This window comes from Mandrillus leucophaeus, unplaced genomic scaffold (assembly GCF_000951045.1).
Source record: "Mandrillus leucophaeus isolate KB7577 unplaced genomic scaffold, Mleu.le_1.0 Scaffold541, whole genome shotgun sequence".
Lineage (NCBI taxonomy): Eukaryota > Metazoa > Chordata > Mammalia > Primates > Cercopithecidae > Mandrillus > Mandrillus leucophaeus.
Genome location: NW_012105820.1, coordinates 687,170 through 703,693, shown reverse-complemented (window position 1 = coordinate 703,693; position 16,524 = coordinate 687,170). Strand labels below are relative to the sequence as shown.

Genomic DNA, 16,524 nt, shown 5'->3' with positions numbered 1-16,524 from the left:
CCTCCCTTTGTCCCCATTGGGATGCAGGACTTTCCATGGAGAGGACCCCCAGGCCCAGCCATTTTGCTTACTTACTATATGTGGGCAGTCACGGGCATCAATCAGCACCTGATAGTAAGTGTGAGTTTTGCCTTTCACCTCCTTGGAGCCATGGCCAGCAGGGTTCTCTGCTCTATGGGATGGGAGAAGGAGGCCAAGATCACCGCACGAGAAATGGAAGCTGCACCTGATTCAGCTCCCTACCCCTCTTGACCTAAACAGGCTGGTCCCTGATCTGAAGGGGCTTTTTAGCACCAGCTGGACACCCATTCTGCAGCACCTCAGCTCAGCTGCTCCTCAGGTGGGGCAAATAATACAGCATGGAAGACCATGGTATGGAGCCATCATCTGACTGTGTGGATACCTCTTAAAAGAAGGGGGCCATGTTGAGAAAATCAAATTGCCACCTCAGTCCCCAGGGCCCAGAGTACTCTTGTCTTCTTATATCCCAGGGACTGTCTGTGATCACTTAATGGAGCTGAACTTTTTCTGTTTTAATGTATTCTAGGGATGATGTGAGATTGAGGGAAAGACTCCAGCTGAACATCAACAAATCAAGAAGACTTGTCCCCCAAATGCCCTCTGTGGTACTCACAATGAAAATTAGGAGTGGCTTAGGAAAGCATTCTGGGGAGGCCTAAAGAGACTCTCTGACTGAGACTATCCCTGGCACTCAGCACTTTTGTCTCCGTGGGTCTTAGTCCCAGAGAAGTACTCTGGGGATGTTTCCAAGGCCCAGGAGGATGCTGTCGTCACCCCTGGTACCCCCATTACATATGTCTGCCATCTCCTCCTGAGGATACTGTGAGGCACAACCACAGGGAAACATACTTTTCTGGAGCTGCAGAAGCCACATCCCGGTCATACAGTCTGGCCTGCCAGGGAAACAGGACAACACCTCGGTAGCCAAAAATGCTATGAAGGAAAAGCTGGGAGGAAAGAGGGGCCTCAGTGAGTCTGTAGTCCAGCAAATCCATCCAGGTGGGCCCCAGACCACAAAGCAGCACAGGTGGAGGCAACTCCAGCACAAGGTCTTGCTACCTTTTCGCTTGAAGTCTGTGATCAACCAGACCAATGGCTGGAACACTCTTATTTCTTCTTTACCTGACTGACTCTACTCATCCTTTAGGTAAAAGCTTAGGCCCCCAAGAAGCCTTCCCTGACCTCCCTTCCACTTAGCACAATGTACAGCTATTGGCCGTTTGCAAATCATTCATTCTTTTCTAGACTAGAAACTCCAGAATGGTAGGAATCATGTCTACTTTGCTTTCTGATTTAACCCTAATGCACAATGCCTGGTCTATTGTAGGCACACAGAAAAATAAAATGTTGAACAAACAAAAAGTCTTCCTTAACTTATGATATCCTAGAAGGGCCTAAATCTATCCCAGTGGACCCAGAACAAAGCTGATATAGAAAAAGAACCACACATCCAGAGTTTACCACACTAAAGTCAATTTTACTGCAGCAAAGCATCAAAGGTTTACTTTTCTGAAAGCTCCCTCCACTGGCTTCCCACCATCCACTATGTTAGAGAAATCTTCAGCAACTTGTCTAAACCTCACTATAGTCCATACCATCCCTGTCCACACTAACTTGGAAAGAGAACCCACTGACACATTAAGTGCATTCAAATCTAGGAGAACAGAAACCATATCTATAAAACTTTGATTCTGGGCTAGGTGTGGTGGCTCACGCCTGTAATCCCCAGGACTTTGGGAGGCCAACGCAGGAGGATCACCTGAGGTCGGGAGCTCGAGACCAGCCAGACCAACATAGAGTAAACCCATCTCCACTAAAAATACAAAATTAGCCGGGCGTGGTGGCGCATGCCTGTAATCCCAGCTACTTGGGAGGCTGAGGCAGGAGAATCACTTGAACCTGGGAGGTGAGGGTTGCGGTAAGCCGAGACCACGCCATTGCACTTCAGCCTGGGCAACAAGACCGAAACTCTGTCTCACCAAAAAAAAAATAAAAAAAAAAATAAAAAATAAATAAAAATTTGATTCTGGTCTGGCACCAAACATCAAGGAGGAATGAATGGAAAACCATACCATGCAGGCCTGTGACCTAATCTGACTTCTTTCAGAAGCAGAACACTCTATGAAAATGAAAGATGACCCAGCCCAATACTCACCTGCCCAGTCTCATATTTTCCATTCTGTTTTGGCACCTCAAACACACCAACTGTCTCCAACACTTTGCCCTCTGGTCGATTTCTGAGTAGGAAGGAAAAGAACAAGTTGAGAAGAACAAAGCTGAGAAGGTAATGGTACTCATCCACCAGAAAAAACTCCTAGGATACTGAGGGGCCACGGTGATGACAGCAGAGAAGGGTTTGGGGTAGTGGGGCCAGCTGGAGCAGGAAAGGCTTTACTCCTCCTTGGTGAAAACCTCCCCAGTCTCCCAGTGTTAGATGTGACCGCTCCCATATTACTGTCTTCTCTCTTCACGGGGCATTCGTCATATCATGCCCTCACACTCTGCTCAAACGTACCCCTTCCCTTGTTTCTTCCCTAACCCCCGCTCCTGACCTCCCACAGCACTTTAACTGTCTTGCTCACTTTTTCAATTTTTTAAGAAGGGGTATATCTTTTTTTCTTCTTTTCTTACATTTTCTAAATCACAAGTCATCAAGCAATATCCTGCCCACTTTACATTTCAGTTGTGTTCATGTCTTATCTTTATTAAATACTGTAAATTCCCTGGGAGCAATGCCTGAGTCTGATTAGCTGGTACTGCCCCCTCAGAGCCTAGTGTAGAAGAGGTGCTCAAAAAATATTTGTCCTGTATTGTAATTCCATGTCCATCTCCCCCTCTAACCTGTAGCCCTTATATTGCCCTTGAAAAGCTCAAACATCTCTAGATTTCCTACTGCATCTAGCGTCTCTCAATATCGTTTTTGTTCATACTCTCACAGGGGTCTTAAATTGCAAATAGCTATCATTTCTCCCCAGTGTCAGTGTCTAATATCAGCTACTAAAAGGTCAGCACCGTCAGTCACCACTCTGAACAGGACTGCACTTTCTAGGAGCCCTTCAAATAAAGGTTGTTTTTACTGTTTTGAAGATGTGAACTTTATGCTTCCTCCCACTGATCCACCAGCCCGTTTGATCCGCCGATCCCATCCGCGGAGTTTCCACACCACCCCCTTGGCCTCAAACCCCCTTCCCCGAGTCACATATAGAAAATCGATCTCCCCAGAGTCACTTGGAAACCTGGGGCCTACGAGGGTCCACACCCAAGAGTCTCGTTTCCCACCTCTAGCATCTTTCTGAGGGAGACTTTATCCGAATCCAAAGGCTGAGGGTTCAAGCCAAAGCCCTAGGGCTGAATTAAAAAGGTGCCCTCTGACAGCGGTGCTGGGGACCCCAGCCGGGGAAGTAGGATTCACTCAGGGAGGGTAAACTGTTCCCCCTCAGGTCCAGCCCTGTACAACCAGGGCTCTGGGCCGCGCTGGCTTCCCTGCTCCTGACACATGTCCCAGACAGCGCAGGTCGGCTCCCTACTCGGGACCCTCTCCCGGGTCAAACTCCAGTCACCCTCAGCAGGCCCGGGCCCCTGGCCTCCGCACTGGCCAGGAACACGCTCCCTGGGCTCCAGGCCCAGTCCTCGCGCCCCCTGGCTCCGTCCCTCACCGGGACGAGAGGTGCCTCCGCGTCGTCGTGGTCGCCGCTGGCGAGAAGGCCCCAGCTCCAGCCGCCGCACAGAGCGGCCTCGGCCACCGGGCCCCAGTCAGCGACCGGGACCACCAGCGGCTTCCCACGGCCAGGGCCCGCCGGGCTGCACAGGTTGCCATGTCCCGCCCGAGCGCCCGCCCGGCTGCTGACACAGAGCCTGACCGGCGGCCGGGCGGCGTTCCGCCCCCGTCCCACACTGCCCCGCGCGGCGTCCCGGCCCTCTTGGCCCGCCTGGGCCCACCCCGGAGCTCAGAGCTACTTCCGGCGCGCGGCGGGCGGAAGTCTGGGTTGGGTCACGTGACCGGAGTGTCGGCTAGATATGGCGTCCTCTTTGCTTGTGGGCGAGCGATTGGTGCGTGCTTTGGGCCCCGGCGGGGAGCTGGAGCCAGAGCAGCTACCCCGAAAGCTGCGAGCCGAGCTTGAGGCCGCGCTGGGAAAGAAGCACACGGGCGGTGATAGCTCCAGTGGCCCCCAACGCTTGGTTTCTTTCCGTCTCATCCGGGATCTGCACCATCACCTAAGAGAAAGAGGTGAGCCCCAGTCTCCAGTCCGGGGTCGCCTCCTTGTTTCCAGATCGATTCCCTCCTGAGATCTTTTCACATCATTCCCTTTCTTCTACGGAGCACTCATCTAGACAAGCGAAGAGTCACCCCATAAATCTCAGGGCCACCCACTTTCTTAACTCCCATGGGAATTTCTCGTGGATGACAAATTTGCTTGTGCAGTTTTTTGCTCTTTTGAGAGCCCCCTCTTCACTTCCAGGAACACGTAGGCCCAATTCACCCTTGAGAAAGTCTAGGTTTTTACTAAATACAAGTATCACAGGTTCTGTCTCTTCGTTTTTCTACACTTTAGGAATCAGCTTACACTTCTACACTTTAGGAATCCGGATTTCTTTCCACCGCAGAAGCAAGGGTGGTGAAATCTGATACTTTGTTTTGTTTTGTTTTTGATATAGGATGACAGAAGCTGTGTTGAAAGATCTGGCCTGGGAGTAGCATGCGAGTTCCGGTCCTAGCTCTATCACTAATCCTCTGAAGGAGTCATTTCTCCTCGCTGGGCCTCAGTTCCCTTATATGTAAAGGGAAGGAATAGGGCAAACTAGCACATAAGTTATTTTGCCAGAAGTAGCATAGACTAGCCAGAAGTGCAAAGGGTAGACTGCTCAATTATTATAACTAGAAAGGACCTTAGAAAGAGATTGCCTAGTATTAGTGTCCTCTGAGCATTTAGCATCACTATGAGCTAAACCTATTTAGGGAAGAGCTATTGTGGCCACAGAAATGATCTAACCCAAAGGCACAAATAAATGGCTTACATGTTAGTTGTAACACTGGCAGGATAATTGAGAGCTGACAGCTAAAGTCAGCTGTGCAGCACTGGGAGATACCCATATGGAATTATCCAAAATTCTTTTCAATTGAAAATGATCTTGGAAATGGATTAATGTAGAGATGGCCCTGTTTTATTTTGGTAGAAAGAAGGGCTAGACCCCTCTTGATCTTAACCCTTCAATCTTAGCTCTGTGGATCATTGCGTTTGTGAAACCTTTTCTTCTCAGATTCCAAACTATACCTCCATGAGCTCCTAGAAGGCAGTGAAATCTATCTCCCAGAGGTTGTGAAGCCTCCACGGGTATGTAAGGGATACGTTTGTGGGAGTGGTTATTGACTGAGTTGGGCTTATCCATGATACACTGAACTTATAAATCAACTTTTAGGCTTGAAAATTTGTTTTTGAAATCTTTGCGATCTGGGGGAACCAGATATTGTCCCCTCCCTATCAACTGTTTGGAAAATTGAGATTAAAAAAAAAAAAAGTTTCAAAACATTGGAGTTAGAACTAACTAGTATGTGGGTCTCCTGATACCTTTAGCAGTGCTTTTCCCCTGGAACCAATGATGGTGATGTGCTTTCTAACAAGCTGGGAATATCATTCTTCTTATTTGATTTTTCTGCTTCAGAACCCAGAGCTAGTTGCCCGGCTGGAGAAGATTAAGATACAGCTGGCCAATGAGGAATATAAGCGGATCACCCGCAACGTCACTTGTCAGGTAAGGGCCTGCTCTTCAGTACATGGACTAGGTAGCCCCTCAGAGTAGGGCCCTGCACTGCAAGAAGGTATGGAGTTTAGAAGAAACATGGACACTTGGTTTCTATACTGTTCAGGGACCATAGGAACTCTGCATACAAACTTAACGCAATTCCCATCTCATTCACTGAGACTCTGGGCTGAGATGGTGACCAATTTTTAAACATCGTAGAAGTGGGAGTGAGTTAGCTGGGTGCGGTGGCTCACGCCTGTAATCCTAGCACTTTGGGAGGCTGAGGTGCTTGGATCACTTGAGGTCGGGATTTGCGACCAGCCTGGCCAACATGGTGAAACCCCGTCTTTACTAAAAATACAAAAATTAGCCTGGCGTGGTGACGAGCACCTGTAATCCCAGCTACTTGGGAGGCTGAGGCAAGAGAATCACTTGAACCCAAGAGGCGGAGGTTGCGGTGAGCCAACACTGCACCATTGCACTCCAGCCTGAGCAACAAGAGCAAGACTCCATCTCAAAATAAAAGAGGGGGGGAGAATGAGTCTTGGGGGGTTTTTTTTTTTTTTTTTTTTTTTTTTTTTTTTTGAGATGGAGTCTCGCTCTGTCCCCCAGGCTGGAGGGCAGTGGCAGGATCTCTGCTCACTGCAGCCTCCGCCTCCAAGGTTTAAGTGAAGTCTCTTTTAGTAGAGACCACGTTGGCCAGGCTGGTCTTGAACTCCCAAACTCAGGTGATCCTCCTGCCTCGGCCTCCCAAAGTGCTGGGATTACAAGGTGAGCCACTGTGTCCAGCCATTGGAGCCTGTCTTCTGACAGGGCTCCCTACTATTCTATGGCACGCTCCTACCCTGAAACAGAAGAGTAGATGGGTACTGGCAGCCTGTGTCCTCTCTCCAGAATGCTTGCTCTGTGGTCCAGAAAAGAGTCAAAGTGGTTCCAGACAAAAAAATCCCTGGAGAAGGCAGTTAATGTGTTGGGGAATAGAGAGGGCTGAGCCCAGACTGCCAATGGATGCTCTCTGAGCTGCTTCTATTCTGAATCATCTGCTTTGTCTTTTTCCCAGGATTCAAGGCATGGTGGGACTCTGAGCGACCTGGGAAAGCAAGGTGAGGTACTAGGAGATCAGGCTTCTAAAGCCTCTTCCTGAGATGGGTCATGACACTCAGGCTTGTTTGACTGGAACCCAGTTGGTGGGGGAGGCAGCCATGAGATAAGAGCGCCTCCTAGAGAATGTTGAACTAAAGGTTCCCTCTCTGGCTCCTCCCCAAAGTGAGATCATTGAAGGCTCTAGTCATCACCATCTTCAATTTCATTGTCACGGTGGTAGCTGCCTTCGTCTGCACTTACCTTGGAAGCCAATATATCTTCACAGAAATGGCCTCGGTGAGTAGGCACTTGGCAGGGCAGGGTGCCCCAGGTAGGGGTGTTAGTGGGTAAGGGAGGACGTATGTGAAAGTGCCTTGCACTGGTTAGGAATTGAACAGATATTTATGCCATGAACAAGGAGAGCATTAGAGCTTTCCAGCAGTCACAGGGGATTAGGTAATAAACCCAGGAGAAGCCACATTCTCTTTTCTTCCCCTCCCTCAACTTAGAAGGGGATTGGGGGCTCTCCATCCTCATTCAGGGTGCTTGGGTACAGAGCTGGGTGTTGGCCTGCATCCCTTAAGCCTGGTTCTCCCCATCTCCAGCGGGTGCTAGCTGCATTGATCGTCGCCTCAGTGGTGGGTCTGGCTGAGCTGTATGTCATGGTGCGGGCAATGGAAGGCGAGCTGGGAGAACTGTAACTGGTGCTTCATCTTCAAGTCTAGAGAAGACTTTGGGGGCTTCAGGGTCCAATTGCCAGTCGCTGACTCAGTCAACCCATCAGACTTTTTGTATTCAGCTCCAGTTAGTCAGAAGACCAGCCCAGGCCAGCTGCTGTTTCTGTGGGGAGCCCTATGTTCTGTGAATTTCCAAAGGGAGCATTGGAGGAGATTGAGATAACACATCTTTAAAATGGAAAGAACTGGTCTTGGTCTATCAGTACCTCTTCCTGAATCCGGTACCCATCTGCCTTCTCCAGTCCATTCTAGACACTGCTGGGACTAGGGTTTTTCCTTCAGGAGCAAATGGAATCCAGGCCCTCCCAGAAGTAGACCATACTGCCTTGAACTTGTTCATATGTACAAACTGATCACCAGCTTTCTCCAGACATTTTTAATGCAGACCTGTAATTGAGCTCAGAAGCCTCCAAGAAAACAGAAAGGATCCCCTTTCTCCAGTTTGTGCTGGAAGAGGAGCTGATCAGAGACATCAAATAAGAGAAAGATGGGTTGCTGTAGGATGGTAGAACTGGAAGCAAGGCAGCTACGTTTTTCCTAAAGGAAATGGTATTAGGCCCCTTTTCCAGAAGATAAGACAGACTCGTAGATATCAAATGACCAGCTATGGTCCTTCCTCTGTTAAATGGAGCCGAAGTCGCCTATGTTGTCCTGAAGTCTTGTAATGTTTAACTTCTGAGAACTTAGATTAGTGGTGTGATGATAGGGTCCATATAACGCACTGAAAAGGGTATCAGGCTTAGTTATTTATCCAGTAAATATTTATTGTATCCAGGGTATTTCTATTTTAACTCCTGTGACAACACAAAGCACAGTGATTTCCATAGTTCTAATAGTTCTAACTGTTCAGGGTCTGCTCCTCATGGTACACTCTTCTTGGTTCACTGTATGTACTCCTGTTCTCTCTTTTTTTTTTTTTTCCAAAGCACTTTTCTGTTTTAATAAATTATATACTCATTTGCTCAGTGGACACTTCCTCTACAATGTTTGCCAGTTTTTGTTAGTTGGAAGAAGTGTCAGCTGTGAGAAGACAAACTAGGTGGCACTTTGCAGTGTTTCCAGTAACCTGAACTGTATAAAATTTGTGTTAAAAAGCTACACTGGGCCGGGTGAGGTGGCTAACACCTGTTATCCTAGCATTTTGGGAGGCTGAGGCGGGTGGATCACTTGAGGTTGGGAGTTCAAGGCCAGCATGGCCAACATAGCAAAACCCCATCTTTACTAAAAATACAAAAAAATTAGCCAGGCGTAGTGGTACGTGCCTGTAATCCCAGCACTTTGGGAGACCAAGGTAGGAGGATTGCTTGAGCTCAGGAGTTCGAGACCAGCCTGGGCAACATGGCGAAAGCCCATCTCTACAACAAAATTCAAACATTAGCTGACATGGTAGCACACGCCTGTAGTCCCAGCTACTTAGGAGGCTAAGGTGGGAGGATCCCTTGAGCCCGGGAGGCAGAGGTTGCAGTAAGCTGAGTAATCCAAGATCATGCTATTGCACTCTAGCCTGGATGACAGAGTGAGACCTTGTCTCAGTAAAAAAGCAGGGGGCAGGGGGAGGGGAGAACCAAATGCCCTGTCCTCCAGTTTCAGCATGTAGAAGGGAGCTCTCTCATCTCCTAGCCACTCCTGCCTCACTATGCCATGCTTTCTCTAATGCACTCTGGGTCCAGGGACTGCTTGGCAGGAGGTGGGAAGAACAAAAAGTTTGGGGCCTTCCCAGTTTCTTAGGGCCTGTCTGGAGAGGAAACTAGCATTTACTGAGTTTTTGCAATGTGTCACACACCATGTAAAGCCCTTTACCTACATTATTTCTTATACCTCAAACAGAGAGCAAACAAGTATCCCCATTTTTTAGTCACATAGAGTTCCAGAGTTGCCACGGTTACATAGCAGAGTCAGGATTTGAATCCATTGCAGACCACAAACACCATGGTTTTCTCTCCGAAGCAGAGCAGCTCCGGAGGTGGAGGTAACTGGAATGTCTTAGACTCAGTGGGACCAGGAGCAGGGGCTGCCAGCAGAGGCTCTCATCTCCCACAGGGTCTTGTCAGTCAGAGCCCCAAACCCTTCAATTAACTATTCCTCTAATCCCAGCAGAAGCCTGGGTAATACCTCCCACCAAGAATCTGTGTGGAACCTGGCCCTATTTAGGGATTAGGTGATGGAGATAAATTTCCATGGCAAATGGCCCTCGTCCCCGTTCATTTGCAGAGCACAACAATCCAGATTAAGGTACAGAGTTTGAGTTTTATTTGGAGATTAGTTGATATTACAGATGACGGTGATACCAAAACCCAATGCTGCTGCACCCGTCTCATCCCAGATCTGTCAGGTTGTCTCTGCGGCCTCACGTCAGAGGGCAGCCAATCTGATCTTTGTGAAAATTAAATCAACATAAGCCCCAGCTTCCTGTCTTTGCTTTATTACTTTAATGCCACTCCCTCTTCACATCCATAGTTCTGATTAATTTGTCCAGGTGGTCGATGGTCAGGAGAGGTGGCCCTGAGCCATAAAGAAGGTGACTCCAGCAGTCTAGATGAGGAGCAGCATTCTCCTTTCCTACCTCACTTAGCAGTTAGCAAGGTAATGGCCTGGAGAGACCTCAGGAGACAGGAGCCTGCCCCTTCGGAGGGAGGAGGTCATCAGCTGGTGAGAACTGGGGACCAGGACTGGCAAGAGTGAAGGAAAACATTGCCCTCATCTCATCCTTCTGAAGGTACCTCCTGCCACAACCATGAGCATATGCCCCAAAGGGGTCAGGTGTGGGGTGGCAGGAGCTAGGCCCCAGTCTGCATAGGACCTGCATCTAGGCTGGCCTGGAGGCCAGTGGAAGGGAGGGATGCCTGAGCTAAATTCCTTTCTGATAGGGAACTCCTTCGCATAAAAGGTGGGGCCGGGGGATCCACTTCTGATGTGTTCAGTCCCAGGAGGGGCAGGGTGGGCTACAGGAGTCAGAGGAGGGGTCTTGCAAGTTCTGGACCAAGACTAGGCGTGGTCCACATTGGTGACAATGGCCAAGGCATAGATGAGGTCAGACAGGCTGCCTAGTGAAGTCTGGAGAGTAGCTCGCTCTAAGAAAGGGTGGACCTCTGAAGCCCCACCTGGTCCCCGTGGGGCTACAGCTTTAGCCCCTTCCCAGCCCTGCCCTGGACTTAAGCCAGGAGCTGGACAGGAGGTGTATTGACACACTGAGGTACACTGAGGTGTGCCGCTGGAGAGTGGAGGTTGGCCTGGTATTTGGGGATCCCAGGGCTGCTGGAAGGTGTCTGGAAGAGAACAGGAGCTCTGGTGGGACTCAGGCCGGTGGCTTAGACTTCTTGACTTCCTGTTCTTGATTCTTTTGGCCCGGCGGTTCTGGAACCATACCTGCTAGGGAAGAAGAAGGAGTCTTCTGGCCCCAGCATCCCCTCCACCCAGGGACATGGGAAACAACCTGAAGGCAGGCTACCCAGCAAAGGGGCTGTGGGCCAAGCCCAGATGTTGGCTGTGTGAGAAGGGGTCGCAGCCCACCTGTATCTTGGCCTCAGGAAGGCGAGTGACCTGGGCCAGGTGCTCACGGGTGCTGATGTCGGGGTAGGGCCATGCTGCAAACGCCCTCTCCAGCCCCAGCAGCTGCCCTTTGCTGAAGGTGGTCCGCTTTCTCTGGTGGGAACCCAACCCACTGCCACCGTCTGCGGGCCACGGTGGGGGTCAAGCCGGGACTTGCTGAAAGAGCCTCCACCCAGCCTTAAAGCCCTCAATCAACCCTGAAGTCCCTACTCCCATCCCTCTTCAACCTTCCCTCATCCCACCGTGCCCTGCGTCCTTGCCCTGCCCACATTTCCCCATCAGATCACCTGCTGAGGATGCATCCACAGGGCTGCCCGTGGAGCTGGCAAAGGGTAAGGTGCCAGAGGGCCATGCCAGGGCTGTGCCCACACCAGACCCCTCCATTTGGATTTTATCCTGCTCAGGGTAGCTGGCCCCGCCTCCAGGAGGGGAGAGGTTTAGAGTCCAGCTCAAGCAAAGCAGAGAAGTCTCGGTGGGGAAGACTGGAGGCTGGGTTGGGCTTATGAGGGTATGGGTGGGGTAAATTGTGTACCCCCTGCCCTTCCAGGGCCTCACAAAGGATGCTGGACCCAGCATCCCTCCTCAAACCACAAACTCTGGCAGTCTGTACCTGAAATCCTATACTTCATGAAAATCCTCCCAGGGGTCCTTCCAGGAAGCCAAAGAAAACCATCTCTCCAGTGCTCCCAGGCACTGGCTGCCCCTTCTGGAGCCCTTAGTGCTCTGAACCTGGCTGCCTTCAGGGGAGAGGAGGTGGAGGCCTCTCCTACAACTGGGGACTGGGCTGGTGAAGTGGGACAGGATGAGAAGGATGGTAAGGTGACAACAGGATGAATGGGAGCCAGCTGCTGTCAGCGGGACTGGGGAACAGATGTCGTCACCAGGTTACCCTCAGGTCTGCTTTAGAACTTTGCCTGCATCTAACCCTTTATCTCTCTGGCCCTTCAAGAGCCAGATGGACTTCCTGGGGTTCGGAACCTGGAACCAGAGGAGGTTCCACAGGTGCAGTTGAGGGGTTCTAAGAAAGATGATAAATACTATACACAATACTATGTGTATAGTATTCTCTTCCTTGGACATATTCTGAACCACTTTTCCTTAAATTTTTAAAAGTTTGTTTCTTTTTTTTTCAAGATGGAGTCTTGCTTTGTCACCCAGCCTGGAGTGCAGTGGCACGATCTTGGCTCACTGCAACCTCCACCTCCTGGGTTCAAGCGATTCTCCTGCCTCTTCCTCCAGAGTAGCTGGGATTACAGGTGCCCACCACCACACCCGGCTAATTTTTTTGTATTTTTAGTAGAGACAGGGTTTCACCATGTTGGCCAGGCTGGTCTTGAACTCCTAACCGCATGATCCACCCACCTTGGCTTTCCAAAGTGCTGGGATTACAGGCGTGAGCCACCGTGCCTGGCCTAAATTTTGTTTTTCTCACTCTGTTGCCCAGGCTGGAGTACAGTGGTATGATTTCTGCTCACTGCAGCCTCAACCTCCCAGGCTTAAGCAATCCTCCCACCTCAGCCTCCTAAGTAGCTGGGACTACAGGCACACACCACCCATAAGTTGCCCAGCTAACTTATTTATTTTCTGTAGAGATGGTGTCTTGTTATATTGCCTAGGCTGGTCTCTAACTTCTGGGTTCCAGCAATCCTCCCACCTTGGCTTCCCAAAGTGCTCGAATTACAGGCATGAGCCACCATGTCCAGCCAAAAATTCCCTCCTTTTTTTGTTTTGTTCTGTTTTTAGAGACAGAGTCTCACTCTGTTGCCCAGGTTGGAGTGCAGTGGTACAATAATAGCTCACTGCAGCCTCAAACTCCTGGACTCCTGGGCCACTTTTCCATGAGAAGTGTGTGCTTTTGAATTTCCTTTCAGTTTCTCCCCTTCACTATCTCTCCTGGTCTTGCTGCTCCCCATCCTAGACCCTAGACAGAGACCTCAAGAAAGGCTCACTCTAGGGGTGGGTTTGGGGAAGCACAGTGACTTCAGGAGCCGGAGCTACTATGATTTCAGATCAGGATGGACAAAAAAGCTGAGCCAGAACCTCACCACCTCTTGCCCCTTCTCTCTCCTCCAAGACCCTAGTCAACTCCAAGGGGCAAAGCAAGCCTCACCCAAGGAGGCTGGCCTGGTAACTCTGTCACCATCAGAGGGGTTCAAGTGCCTGCTTAGCTGCTGGTGGGTTGCTGGGGGTTGCTTAGCTCAAGAGGAAGGGTAGCTCTCAGGAGGCCTTCCCCAGTCCCAGACTTTGGTTCACAGAGAAGTCCTGAGCCCAACATGGGTTGAACACAGCGAGGCCCTTCTCTGCCCCCTTCACCAACCCATTCTGACAGCCCAGCTTCCTCTCCTTTACCCAGGCAGGGATGTATCCACCCCAGTCAGGACAGTAGTCTTAAACTCAGGGACCTTTATTGGGCTGGGGGAAGGAGATTGGAGGAGGGAGCTACAGCAGGCCCAGCCTTGTGGGCTCTGCCTCCTACAGATGGCCAGGAGCTGGGCAGCCCAGCCAGTACTGGGCGATGGAGCGTGGGTAGGGAGGGTCCACAGCGTCCACTCGCCGTGTGCGAAGGTTGACTCGGTAGTACTTGTCTGGAAGAGAGGAAAGCAGAGGGTGCGTGAGGCCCAGCCTGGCCCTGCCCACTCTTCCCTTAAGAAAGTCTCAGAAGGGAAAGTGAACATCCACGATGCAGCTAAGGACTTCTGGCCCGGCTTTCTGTGGTCACTACCTGCGGGCTGTATTCAGCCCTTATGGACCAGGGACAGCAAGGAAAACCCAAGCTAGAGCAGCTTCAGGGGTGGCAAGGGCTCCTACCTCCAGAGAAGAAGAAGACACTCTGGATGGGTTCACAGGTGGCAGGCACAAGCCAGTCCATCCTGTAGTCATCATAGTTGTCGGCTCCCAAGTTACTCTCCTCACTGGAGAACAAGGACAGCCGCCACGTGGCGCGGGATGGCCGGCGGGAGTTCTGGTTGCGGCCACGGGTGTGGCCTCGGTCTGAACGGTAGCCTTTGCGGTTGCGACGCCTAAACTTTTGCTTCTTGGCCAAGGAGGGGTGGGGTGCCATGCCTGAGACGTAGATGCGGCCAGCCATGGCTGCGTCCACTTGCCCTGGCACACCATGCCAGTCCCGGCTAATGAACTGGGGCTGTCTCGTACCAGCTGTGGCAGGGAAGGGGTGAATGAGAGGTCTTAGGGGTCTGAATCTTGCCCCCTCCAGCAAAGTCATTAGAGTTCATCTGCTGCATCTTGTCCAAAGACACACAGCAGCGAATGGCAGAGCCAGGCCTTTGATTCTCAGTCCAATGCCCTTCACTGTGTGCTCCCTCCACCATATCACTGGTGTCTAGACCCCACCCCCCCAGGCCCCCTAAACTCCTCAGCCATAGCCCCTCCCTCTGCTGGCTGTGCCCTCAGCTGTGCTAGGCAAAGTCCAAGGTGTGGGGTCCAGGTAGAGCCGAGCTTCCCCCAAAAGGTCAACAGAAGCAAAGTCTGGCCTGAGCAAACAGACTTTGATCGATAGCTCCACAACCACAGCCCCCTCCAGCCAACCTGGCTCTACCACTAGCCAGGGGTTTCAGCCCTTTTGAAGGAGAAGAAAGACTTGCCCTCTCTCCATACCAGAGGTTCTGCCCCAGAAAAGAAGCTCGAAGATGTCCTCCCAGCTGTCCTGCTGCATCATGGCAAAGTGCTCAAACACAGCCGACCGGGAGCTGCCTTCACACTCCTCCTGACTGGGCTGGTGCTGGAACTGGTACTCCCAGTACTGTTTCCCTGGGGAGCGGGGTGGTGGGCATTAGGAGGGCTGGGCCAGAGCCAGACTGGCGATCCCAGAGGCTGTTGAAGTTAGGATCTCCCAGCATGAGGTGGGGGTATGGGGTGGGCACATGCTGAGGCCTGTCCCCAGTGAAGTGTGAAAGGAATCCAAGACTGCTCCACTGCCTGCTCAGTCTCCCACCCACCGCCTGAGTACCCTTGAAGAAGTAGACCCGCTCCCTGCCACTGTAGCTATGGGCAGGGAGGGCCAAGGCTGCGTCCACATTGTCTGGGATGCCATCGAAGCCATCAGAGATATTTCGGGGGTAATCAGGGTCCAGGACACCATCCTCAAAGCGCCAGTACTGACTACCCTAAGAGGTGGGGAAAGTGAAAAGGGGTATGGAGGCTGCTGGCTAGGCACAGAGGCAGAGTCCCTTGCCCTAAGGCAGCCGTTCCCAGGTTCAGGTTCACTGCCCAGGACCTGGAGTCTTGGGGCTGCCCTGTGCTCACAGAGCGACCACCAGGTCCTGCAGCGCCCTGGGTCCAGCCTCCCTGTCCACCCTGTCCCTAGGAGCAATAGCTCTCAAACCCTCCCTAGATGCTTTCTACCCTGGTCCACAGCTGCTGGCACCTTGAAGAGGTAGGTCTTCCCCTGACAGTTGATGCGGGTGAAGGCGGCATCAATGGGGCCCTCGATGCCCCAGACATCTCGGATGAGCTTGGGGTACCCAGGCCTCACTGCCTTTTCATCCAGTTCATAGCAGTACTGCCCTACAGTGGAGGAGGTGGTGTGAGAGCGGGGACGCTCCTGGGGCAGACCCCCATCCCCAATACCTGCCCTGGATTCACCTCGGAAGGCAAAGAGGGAACCGTTCTTGAGGTCGGTGAAGGCGTCGAAGGGCTTCCCACTGCATAGCTCCTCCTCTGCTGGGAGCTCAGGGGCCCCTGGACGAAGGGTCTCGGGCGTTGAGTCCGTCCCCTCAGGCTTAGAGATGCCCACCTCAGGTGCAGGGGATTCTTCCTCAGGGTTCAGAACAGTTGCCTGCTCAGGATGCCCTTCGGGCTGGGCCTGGAGGTCAGGGCTCGAGGAGGAGCCCTCCGGCTGTTCATGGATGGTGGCATTGTTTTTCTCCTCACCATCGTCATAGATCACATACTCATCCTCCGGCATAGTGAACACATCCCCACGAGTCACTGCAGAGAGTGGATGGTAGTGAGTCTCCAGCTGCAAGGGGCACCCCAGCCCACCCACCTGGGCTCTGAACACACCTTGGGGCTTGCACTCAGCCGTATAGTCTGTGCAGCAGCTCTGGTAGTAAGAGCAGAGCTCATCACACTGGCACTTCTTGTCAGCATTGAAGCCCTCAGTGCAGCGGCCCTTGCATGACTCTTTGAGGAAGGGGTGTCAGTAGGTGCCGCCAAGCCCGGGCCACCCTCGCCCTCCCTACATTGACCCAGATGGCCACCAACACCCCCCTGTACCTTGGTCAGCCACAGCAACCCATGCCAGCAGGGCCAGCATGAGAAGGGGTCTCAGGGGTGCCATGGCGGGACTTCTAGCTCAGTGCCTGGCAAGCTGGGCTCTGATCTCCCTGAAGTCTCCACCCTGATGCCTGAGGAAGGGAGGGAGAGGCAGAGA

The 16,524-nt window shown here is 51.8% G+C and overlaps 4 protein-coding genes across 7 annotated transcripts in view; 1 reads left to right on the top strand and 3 right to left on the bottom strand.

Annotated features, from left to right (window-relative positions):
• Positions 1 to 3,973, bottom strand: part of POLDIP2 (polymerase (DNA-directed), delta interacting protein 2) — a 10,878-nt gene extending 6,905 nt beyond the window's left edge. For 2 of the 3 annotated variants that reach the window (XM_011997521.1, XM_011997523.1), the window contains exons 1-4: positions 3,678 to 3,973; positions 2,177 to 2,258; positions 871 to 968; positions 76 to 172 (exon numbers count right to left, since the gene is read on the bottom strand). In XM_011997521.1, coding sequence (XP_011852911.1) covers positions 76 to 172; positions 871 to 968; positions 2,177 to 2,258; positions 3,678 to 3,838 — 438 coding nt within the window. In that variant the 5' untranslated portion in view covers positions 3,839 to 3,973. The remainder of the gene's footprint in view (positions 1 to 75; positions 173 to 870; positions 969 to 2,176; positions 2,259 to 3,677) is intronic. The other variant, XM_011997522.1, reaches the window with a different exon arrangement.
• Positions 3,967 to 9,987, top strand: TMEM199 (transmembrane protein 199). The gene is made up of 6 exons (XM_011997524.1): positions 3,967 to 4,249; positions 5,281 to 5,354; positions 5,683 to 5,772; positions 6,824 to 6,866; positions 7,031 to 7,143; positions 7,452 to 9,987. Exons 1-6 carry the CDS (start codon positions 4,039 to 4,041, stop codon positions 7,545 to 7,547), a joined length of 627 nt encoding a protein of 208 aa, XP_011852914.1. The 5' UTR covers positions 3,967 to 4,038; the 3' UTR covers positions 7,548 to 9,987.
• Positions 9,988 to 10,568: 581 nt separating this feature from the next.
• SEBOX (SEBOX homeobox) lies at positions 10,569 to 11,516 on the bottom strand. The gene is made up of 3 exons (XM_011997525.1): positions 11,420 to 11,516; positions 11,094 to 11,254; positions 10,569 to 10,949 (listed from the first exon to the last, which is right to left on the bottom strand). The coding sequence occupies exons 1-3, from the start codon at positions 11,514 to 11,516 to the stop codon at positions 10,569 to 10,571; spliced, it is 639 nt and encodes a 212-aa protein (XP_011852915.1).
• A 2,009-nt stretch (positions 11,517 to 13,525) lies between these two features.
• The window catches only part of VTN (vitronectin), a 5,293-nt gene continuing 2,294 nt past the window's right edge, over positions 13,526 to 16,524 (bottom strand). Inside the window, exons 1-8 of one of the 2 annotated variants that reach the window (XM_011997526.1) lie at positions 16,368 to 16,524; positions 16,155 to 16,274; positions 15,735 to 16,079; positions 15,517 to 15,656; positions 15,100 to 15,256; positions 14,748 to 14,900; positions 13,941 to 14,288; positions 13,526 to 13,717 (exon numbers count right to left, since the gene is read on the bottom strand). In XM_011997526.1, the coding sequence (XP_011852916.1) occupies positions 13,605 to 13,717; positions 13,941 to 14,288; positions 14,748 to 14,900; positions 15,100 to 15,256; positions 15,517 to 15,656; positions 15,735 to 16,079; positions 16,155 to 16,274; positions 16,368 to 16,431 (1,440 nt within the window). In that variant the 5' untranslated portion in view covers positions 16,432 to 16,524 and the 3' untranslated portion in view covers positions 13,526 to 13,604. The remainder of the gene's footprint in view (positions 13,718 to 13,940; positions 14,289 to 14,747; positions 14,901 to 15,099; positions 15,257 to 15,516; positions 15,657 to 15,734; positions 16,080 to 16,154; positions 16,275 to 16,367) is intronic. The other variant, XM_011997527.1, reaches the window with a different exon arrangement.

What these genes read in the sequence shown, in the direction of transcription:
- TMEM199 (XM_011997524.1), top strand. Translation starts at nt 4,039, where the DNA reads ATGGCGTCCTCTTTGCTTGTGGGCGAGCGATTGGTGCGTGCTTTGGGC. An exon ending in CCATCACCTAAGAGAAAGAG is followed by an intron (nt 4,250 to 5,280) that starts GTGAGCCCCAGT and finishes TTTTCTTCTCAG; the next exon opens with ATTCCAAACTATACCTCCAT. An exon ending in GAGCGACCTGGGAAAGCAAG is followed by an intron (nt 6,867 to 7,030) that starts GTGAGGTACTAG and finishes TCCTCCCCAAAG; the next exon opens with TGAGATCATTGAAGGCTCTA.
- SEBOX (XM_011997525.1), bottom strand. Translation starts at nt 11,516, where the DNA reads ATGGAGGGGTCTGGTGTGGGCACAGCCCTGGCATGGCCCTCTGGCACC. An exon ending in TGTGGATGCATCCTCAGCAG is followed by an intron (nt 11,255 to 11,419) that starts GTGATCTGATGG and finishes CGTGGCCCGCAG; the next exon opens with ACGGTGGCAGTGGGTTGGGT. An exon ending in TTCCTGAGGCCAAGATACAG is followed by an intron (nt 10,950 to 11,093) that starts GTGGGCTGCGAC and finishes CTTCCCTAGCAG; the next exon opens with GTATGGTTCCAGAACCGCCG.